Source organism: Mastomys coucha, chromosome X, assembly GCF_008632895.1.
Source record: "Mastomys coucha isolate ucsf_1 chromosome X, UCSF_Mcou_1, whole genome shotgun sequence".
NCBI classification, from domain to species: domain Eukaryota; kingdom Metazoa; phylum Chordata; class Mammalia; order Rodentia; family Muridae; genus Mastomys; species Mastomys coucha.
This window is the reverse complement of record NC_045030.1, coordinates 2,329,847-2,338,766: the sequence shown is the minus strand read 5'-3', so window position 1 is coordinate 2,338,766 and position 8,920 is coordinate 2,329,847. Positions and strand designations below refer to the sequence as shown.

Sequence of the window (8,920 nt, the reverse complement as noted above, 5' to 3'; positions counted from 1 at the left end):
AACTGATAGAACAGGTTCACCCTTTACCTTTTATTTCATAGGCGAGAAAATACCCACAGCAGTGAGAAGGACCAACACACATCACCTATGAAATAAAAGTAGTAGAGGTGGCATTGTGAAGTATTAAGGAAAAAGGGCTGACATCACTGAGTTATAGCAACCTTAAATAGCATCCTTTACTCTAGTACCATATACAAAACCAAGTCCCATCTTTCTTCATTCCTAGCCTCTGCATCTTTCCACTTCTTTCAGTGGAATCACTAAGTTTCCCATCATGGGCTTGAGACTTTTTATAGCCCTCGCTGGCTTCTGCATTTAAGTTCCCCCATGACCCTTGTGGACTCCCAGTAGCCAATATTGTCATTACCCTGGGATAACACTTGGGGGAAGGGACAGTAAAAAGACATGACCTAGCCAGGCGATGGTGGCACATGCCTTTAATCCCAGCACTTGGGAGGCAGAGGCAGGTGGATTTTTGAGTTCGAGGCCAGTCTGGGCTACAGAGTGAGTTCCAGGACAGCCAAGGCTACATGGCTACACAGAAAAACTCTATCTCAAAAAACAAACAAACAAACAAACAAAACAAACAAAAAAGAAGAAGACATGACCTAGAGTTTTATACAAGGTCAGCATTGCCCATGGGGGTCCTGGGGTAGAGTCCGTAGCTCTTGAGACCTTAGACTGAAGTCTAAAATGGGGTAGACACTGACAGAAGGGTTCTGGTGGGAGATCAATGAAAATGTAAGAAAAATGGGAGAATTAATGGATGGGAAAACAAGGAAGTTGGTGAATGAATGGAAGGGTACATTAATGGAAAAATTATGAGTACAGGTTGAGAATTAGAAAAATGTATGAGATGGGGCTGGAGAGATGGCTCAATGGTTAAGAGCACTGACTGCTCTTCCAGAGGACCTGAGTTCAATTCCCAGCAACCACATGGTGGCTCACAACCATCTGTAATGGGATCAGATGGCCTCTTCTGCTGTGTCTGAAGACAGCTACAGTGTACTCATATACATAAAATAAAATGAATGATTCCTTTAAAAAAAGAAAAACTTATGAGAGAATGAATTGAGTAAAAGCAACTTGTTGAGCCAACCCCTGTAGCTGTAGCTGTAGCTTGAGAGCCATACATTTGACTCTTCAGTTCTTTTTCTGTGCTAGAGGTTGGGTTAACATATGCTAGTCAATCCCTCAACAGTTCTTTTCTCTGCCTCTAGTGTCCTCTACTTCTCCATCCACCGGTATGAGCATGGTCGGTTCTGGCCCCACCTTAAAGCCTCTAACTGGTCCAGTATAGGTTTTGGCCAAGGCCAAGGATATACCGTCAATGTACCTTGGAACCAGGTCAGTGTCTGCCCACGTAAAGTGAGCCTAGCCCACCTTCCCACAGGCTCAAGAATGGTGACTGACTATTGCATGGTGCTTCTGTGTCTGCAGGTGGGGATGCGGGATGCTGACTACATTGCTGCTTTCCTGCACATCCTGCTGCCAATTGCCTTTGAGGTCTTGCAGATCTGGGATATTTGGGGTGAGGGGTGACACTATGGGATGATCCATGAAGGCAGGTGTTCACACATAGTATGTCTCTTTCCTCAGTTTCAGCCTCAACTGGTCCTGGTGGCCGCTGGATTTGATGCCCTCCATGGGGACCCCAAGGTAGGGGAGGTTCTCTGGGGTGTTAGGTAGACCAAGAGGAGTACACTGAGCTTCATGTCACCCTTATGTTCCCTTAGGGAGAGATGTCTGCTACTCCAGCAGGATTTGCCCACCTAACCCATTTGCTCATGGGTTTGGCAGGAGGCAAGTTGATTCTGTCTCTGGAGGTTAGTAACTCACCTTTATCTAGTGCCAGGTCCTAAAGGAGTTAGGATTTTTGTATTTGTTTATCTGTTCTGTGTGTGTATGTGTGTGCATACTATGCATGTGGTCAGAAAACAACATGTGGGGGTTGGTTCTCCCCTCTGACTATGTAGATACTTTTGAGGGATTGAACTGATCCATCTCAAGGGCTTTTGGGCCTTGGGGATGGAGTTAAAAGGTAGAATACTTAGCTAATGTATTGCAAGGGGTTCTATTCTCGGGACCGCTGAAAACAAGAGCTTTCATGTATATCAGGAGTTCCTTGGGGCTAAAGAGATGGCACTTGTTTCAAGCACTTGCTACTCTTACAAAGGACCTGGGTTTTATTCCTAGCATGGTGGCTTACAGACTCCAGTTCCAGGAGATCCCACAGGCTCATACATGATGCCCATACATACATATATACATACATACATACATACATACATATTACATGGAAGTAAAAGCTTCACGAAAGTAAATCTTGGCCGGGCGGTGGTGGCACATGCCTTTAATCCCAGCACTTGGGAGGCAGAGGCAGGCGGATTTCTGAGTTCCAGGACAGCCTGGTCTACAGAGTAACTTCCAGGACAGCCAGGGCTACACAGAGAAACCCTGTCTTGAAAAACCAAAAAAAAAAAAAAAAAAAAAAAAAAAAAAGTAAATCTTATTAAACAATTTAATGGGATCTTTTTTAGAATTTATTTATTTCTGAGTACACTGCAGCTATCTTCAGAAACACCAGAAGAGGGCATCAGATTCCAGTACAAATGGTCATTAGCCACCATGTGCTTGCTGGGAATTGAACTCAGGACCTCTGGAAGAGCAGTCAGTGCTCTTAACCACTGAGCCATCTCTGCAGCCTGGGATTTATTTTTAAAACTGTTGTTCTTGGCTCAGCCTTACCACTTCTTAAACTCTTTGTGCCTCTGCTTCCCTTATATAGAGTAGGCAACATGCTAATGGTAATCACTTTCCATTAGTTTACAGTGAATTCAATGAAGTCATTCTCTAAATTTCTTGTTGCTTGACATAGTATGTACCCAAATATTGTTACTATTCTCAGTATTTTCCCTGGTAATATCTGCCCCTCTGCTTGCCTCCCCCAACAACTCCTTCCCCAGGGTGGCTATAACCTCCATGCCCTGGCTAAGGGTGTCAGTGCTTCACTCCATACCCTTCTTGGAGACCCTTGCCCCATGTTGGAGTCCCCTGTTGCACCTTGTGCAAGGTGAGCCTGGGGAGAGCAGGGGGAAAGGAGAGCCCTTCCTGCTGGCTGGGAGGGGCAGTTTAGTCACGTTTCTGCTTTCTCCATTCCAGTGCCCAGACTTCCATCTCCTGCACTCTAGAAGCCCTTGAACCCTTGTGGGAGGTTCTTGAGAGATCAGGTAGGTGGGGGATGGGTGTGATCAGCATTAGACAAGGAATGAGCTATTGGAGGATATTCTCTTCCAGATCTTCTCTTGCTTTCCCGCGATGCCTTGGTGGGAAGGGCTGTGTGGATTTTAGGCTTTATGTCCGGGCCACATTTTGTCTCAGAGTGTAACGGGAATCTAGTTTCAGGAAGTAGGGTGATCTGAGTCCCCTCTTTATAGTTGAGTCCCATGAGGAAGGTGAAGTGGAAGAAGACATGCTAGAAGAGGAAGAGGAGGAAGGCCACTGGGAGGCCGCTGCACTGCCAATGGACACATGGCCACTGCTCCAGAACCGCACTGGGCTGGTCTATGATGAAAGAATGATGAGTCACTGCAACCTATGGGACAAGTATGTGCTCAGAGGGCTGGGATAAGTGGTGTTTGGGTCACTCTCCTCAGTCACTAAACCCTTAGCTCTGCTTTCCCCCTCTGCTAGTCATCACCCTGAGACACCTCAGCGCATCTTACGAATCATGTGTCACCTGGAGGAGGTGGGCCTTGCAGCACGCTGTCTCATCCTACCTGCACGACCTGTCCTGGATGCTGAGCTCCTTACCTGTCACAGGTCAGACCCCACGCTAGGGGTAGGGTAGCTGTAGGACTATAGGGAAGTTCTAGGAGTAGGGCCTAGGGCTCTCCCACCTAGATGGGTTCAAGTTCTTTTTTTCCCCCCCAAGACAGAGTTTCTCTGTATAGCCCTGGCTGTCCTGGAACTCACTCTGTAGACCAGGCTGGCCTCGAACTCAGAAATCCACTTGCCTCTGCCTCCCAAGTGCTGGGATTAAAGGCGTGTACCACCACTGCCCAGCGAGGTTCAAGTTCTTGTGTGAGGACAAGCTAGTGACTCTTGTTCCTTTGTGTCTCCAGTGCTGAGTACGTGGAGCGTCTCCGGGCCACAGAAAAGATGAAAACCCGGGACCTGCACCGTGAAGGTGCCAACTTTGACTCCATCTACATCTGCCCCAGCACCTTTGCCTGCGCACAGCTTGCCACTGGCGCTGCCTGCCGCCTGGTGGAAGCTGTGCTTTCAGGAGAGGTGCGTCTTCTCTGTGTGCCAGTGCAGTTTAGCTGAAGAAGTGAGGTCCTGGGAACATAGAAAGAGAGGCACTACCTGCTCCTACGTAGGAGGCCAGAGGCAGTAGGAGAGTCTGTTGGGAGGGGAACTGCAGAGTGGATGACCTAGTGGCTGGTAGACAGGAGAAAGGGAAGACTGGGAGTGCCAAGAGTGAGGGCCAGAGATAGTCTCCCTGCTCTTCTCTACAGGTTTTGAATGGCATTGCAATAGTGCGCCCTCCAGGACACCACGCTGAGCCGGATGCTGCTTGTGGCTTCTGCTTTTTCAATTCCGTAGCTGTGGCTGCTCGCCATGCCCAGGTCATTGCTGGACGTGCCCTGCGGTAAGGCCCGCCCCTCAGAGACCCCAAAACCTAATCTCTACAGGGACCTGGCTACTCTCCCCATTCAGTCTTACTTGGCAGACCTATGGTCACCCCTGGGAGCTTACATAGAAACAAGCGAGGGTCCACTGGACAGCACTTGACTACAAAAAACCCAAGAAGGTGTGTCAAGTGCCACCCAATCATGGCATCTAGATGCTTAGTAAACTAGGATCCAGGGTATCACACCAGCATTCCTGATCCCAACAGGTTATCCCAACAGAACACATGCCTGGGCTCCTAGTACTACAAGAGTCCCTAAACTTAATTATGTGTTCAGGCCCACAGGTTCAGGAAGCCAGGGTTGGACCTTCCCTCTTATAATAATAGCAGTGCTTTCTTTATATCATTATACCCAGCAACAAATGCTTCTGAAGACCCTAGAAGTCTAGCTAGCAGTGGCCCACTCCTAGGTTTAAATGTCCCACGCTGCTAAATAAAGCTATCTCCCTCCCCAGGATCCTAATTGTGGATTGGGATATTCATCATGGTAATGGAACTCAGCACATATTTGAGGATGACTCCAGGTGAGTGGTGGGACTGTGGGCAAGAGTATGGTGTGGGAGGATGCTGAAGGGATGTTCATAGCCCCTAACCTGCTTTGGCACCTTTCTCATCCCACCCTCTCCCTGGCAGTGTATTATATGTGTCCCTGCACCGGTATGACCGTGGTACTTTCTTCCCCATGGGGGATGAGGGTGCCAGTAGCCAAGTAGGCCGAGCTGCAGGTACAGGCTTCACTGTCAATGTACCCTGGAATGGGCCCCGCATGGGCGATGCCGATTACCTGGCCGCGTGGCATCGTCTGATACTTCCCATCGCCTATGAGGTAAGATTCGGGTCATTATAGGACATTGGTATAAGAATCAGCACACATCTCCCTCCTTGACATGTCTGTTTTGACTACCAGGTGACTAATCCTATGATGGCTATTGGGACAGGGATGGTGGTGATGGCCTTATGGATCTGTCTGCCCATGCACATATGACTGCTTGTGAATGGCCTATCTCTGTGACATTTTATATGTGAACAACTGTCTTGGCTATGTGTATATATGCATGTGTGTGCCTTCTGAATCTGTCTGCTATCCTGAGTGCATGGCTGCAAGGGTATCCCTAAGAGATGCTGTTGGGGAGCTGTGTGGAAGAGAAGCATGAGATTAGATACATTGTGGATACATGTGTGTAATGTTTCTTAGTGGCTGTCATCTCTTTTCTAGGTGTGATAGTGTCACTGAATATTGATGTCTTGTGATAGCCTAAGAAAGACTCTCTGAATGTGGAAGATTGTAGTGACATCATCACCCATATCCATCTAACTGGCTCCACGTGTCTATATATGAGTCTCTCTGGCTGCTTTGACTCGGGGGTGGCCTGGCTGTGTGTGAGCTGAGGACAGGGCCAATGGCATGTGTGTGACTGATAATGTAGGGAGGACACAACTCTACAAGCCTGAACGTAGGGCTATGCTTTTGCATCTGTACACATGTGGCTATACACAGGCAGCAGAGACTACCCTTTATGTGTGTGTGTAACTTCGTGCGAGTGATTTCCTCCTGTGGGCATGAACCGTGTATCTGTAACCATTGTAACTGTGGTGATGCTATATGCATTGTTGTGCTTGTGCGGGGGTGGCTATGTATTATGTGAAACTGTCTGGTGGGAGTGGAGGTGTACGACACTTTTATTTGTCTATAGTCCGTGTGTATAAAGGCCTGTGTCATGTGAATGTGTGTTCCATATTTGACCCTTGTATGTGAGAGAGAGGTTATGTCTCTGTCTCTCTGTTTCTCTTGTCACTATCTCCTGCCTTCTGATTCTCCATGTCTCTTTCTTTCTGTGAGTCACATCTATCTCATGACTCTATATCATGCCTTCTTCTGTCAATTTATAGTGTCTCCCAAGAGATTTTTTTAACCTTTATTTATGTAATATGTATGCATGTTTTACCTACATATATATGTGTACCACATGTTTGCTTCCTGCCTATGGAAGCCATAAAAGGGCATCTGATCCCTGGGACTGGAGTAAGACAGTTGTGAGCTGCCATGTAGGTGCTGGGAATTGAATCCTTGTCCTGTGGAAGAGCAGCCAGTGCTCTTAACGCCTGAGCCATCTCTCCAGCCTCTCTCTCCCCTAGTGTCTTGAGTTTCTGGCAGGTATACTCTTGTCTCTTTCCAGGCCTGCCATGTCTGTTTCTCCTCATGTCCCTGTCTTCTGTTCCTGCTTTTTTAGATCTCAGGTCTCACCTCCTCTGGGTTTTGACTTGCATTCTGATGCCTTTGTTTGCCCATGCTCCCATCACTTATTGCCTCCCCAAGCCTCAGGGCATCTTCTCTTTTCTCCTTACTGCAGTTTAACCCAGAACTGGTGCTGATTTCAGCTGGCTTTGATGCTGCACAAGGGGACCCGCTTGGGGGCTGCCAAGTGACACCTGAGGGTTATGCCCACCTTACCCACCTGCTGATGGGCCTTGCTGGTGGCCGTATTATTCTTGTTCTAGAGGTAACTCTTTTCATGTCCCTTCCTCTGGTGGGAGGGCAGTTTGGGAGAGTTGGCTATATCACTTAGGACAGTTTCTAAAATCTTTGAATACAGATCTACCCGGGATGGTTGTCCCAAATGAGTTTTTTGTTTGTTTGTTTGTTTGGTTGGTTGGTTGGTTTGGTTTTTCGAGACAGGGTTTCTCTGTGTAGCCCTGGCTGTCCTGGAACTTACTCTGTGTAGACCAGACTGGCCTCGAACTCAGAAATCCACCTGCCTCTGCCTCCTAAGTGCTGAGATTAAAGGTGTGTGCCACCACCACCACCGGGCTCCAAATGAGATTTTAATAAGGATAGTAGCGGTAGTAGAAACTTTGCTGAGCACTCACTACATGCAAAGTAGGCTTCTCTGGACTCTGTCTTACAAGTTTTCTTGACAAAACAGCATTGTGAGGTAAAGTCTAACTCATTTTCCTCTCAAGATCAGCTAGACGGGTGCAATGACACACACCTATAATCCCAGCACTTGGGAGGAAGAGGAGGAGGCAGGAGGATCAGGGTCATCCTCAGCTACATATCAAGTTTGAGGCCAGCCTAGGCTACATGAAACCCTGTTTCAAAAACATCAAAGCAAATCAGGGAGTTGAGGAACAGTAACTAGCCTGAGATCACACATTTAATAATGGCAGAACTGAGTCTGGTTTCCACCATCATCTGAATTGCTCCTAACGTGTTTGACAAAGTAAATTCACTGACCTTTTGTAAGTGACAGGTACCCCTCCCCTTAAGCATGGGTTTCCTGATCCTACAGATGATGCTAGCTAATCATGGAGGCATTCCTGGCATGTAAAGATGCCCTGTCATACAGTGCGCACTGTAAAGATGCCCTATCTTCCTACTGTTACATCTTTCAGACATGAACTTAACCCTCAGCAAGCTTGGGTGCTGTTTTCATAGACAAGGACAGTAAATCACAGAGAAACTAACTGGCTTATAAGAAATCCTACTTACAGTTTGCCCAGGACTTCTTATAGAAGGCTAAGGGTAGTGGTTAAAAACATCAACTTGTGTGAAGACCCAGTACTTCGGAGGCAGAGACAGGCGGATCTCTGACTTGGAGGTCAGCCTGGTCTACAGAGTGAGTTCCAGGACAGCTGGGGCTACACAGAGAAACCCTGTCTCGAAAAAACCAAAACAAAAAAAAACAAAACAAACAAACAAACAAAAAAGCAGTGTAAAGAACCAGTCGTTTGGTGGCAGAACTTGTGTGGCATGTACCAAGGGTCTAGGATCAGTTCCATGGCGATGCTAGCAACAACATGGACTATTTTGTCAGCCCAGGTTCAAATACTAGCACTGCTTCCTCAACGGTCTTGACCTCAGACAAGTCATCTCCCTGCTCTGACTGAGCCTTGGTCTCCTTCAGTGGAAAATGAATAGAAACAGGTTTCTAGCAATTATGAAGAAATTCAAGTTAGGGGATCGCACAGAGAGAATACTAGTTGTTTCTATCCCAGATCACAACAGGGCCTTTTGGGATCTGCCCTGAGCTTTGGTATGGGTCAGATCTATACTTTCTATGCTGTGAGGCCAGGGATTCTTGGGCATGGAAGACAGATCTATACATATTGAACACCTGTCATTGTGAGGACTGGGTTAACATGCATAAAGGATTTAAAGTCTCATAGCAAACAATAAACATGAGCTATCCTTTATTAATACTCTGATCTGTATCATCATTTTTT

At 47.1% G+C, this 8,920-nt stretch overlaps 1 protein-coding gene across 2 annotated transcripts in view; it reads left to right on the top strand.

Moving 5' to 3' along the window:
- The window catches only part of Hdac6 (histone deacetylase 6), a 22,127-nt gene that overhangs the window by 10,585 nt on the left and 2,622 nt on the right, over nucleotides 1-8,920 (top strand). For both annotated transcript variants that reach the window (XM_031337039.1, XM_031337118.1), the window contains exons 11-23: nucleotides 1,221-1,347; nucleotides 1,441-1,506; nucleotides 1,600-1,659; nucleotides 1,737-1,826; nucleotides 2,967-3,073; nucleotides 3,163-3,230; nucleotides 3,438-3,606; nucleotides 3,694-3,822; nucleotides 4,125-4,293; nucleotides 4,521-4,654; nucleotides 5,152-5,220; nucleotides 5,330-5,522; nucleotides 7,048-7,197. In XM_031337039.1, the coding sequence (XP_031192899.1) occupies nucleotides 1,221-1,347; nucleotides 1,441-1,506; nucleotides 1,600-1,659; nucleotides 1,737-1,826; nucleotides 2,967-3,073; nucleotides 3,163-3,230; nucleotides 3,438-3,606; nucleotides 3,694-3,822; nucleotides 4,125-4,293; nucleotides 4,521-4,654; nucleotides 5,152-5,220; nucleotides 5,330-5,522; nucleotides 7,048-7,197 (1,531 nt within the window). The remainder of the gene's footprint in view (nucleotides 1-1,220; nucleotides 1,348-1,440; nucleotides 1,507-1,599; nucleotides 1,660-1,736; nucleotides 1,827-2,966; nucleotides 3,074-3,162; nucleotides 3,231-3,437; nucleotides 3,607-3,693; nucleotides 3,823-4,124; nucleotides 4,294-4,520; nucleotides 4,655-5,151; nucleotides 5,221-5,329; nucleotides 5,523-7,047; nucleotides 7,198-8,920) is intronic.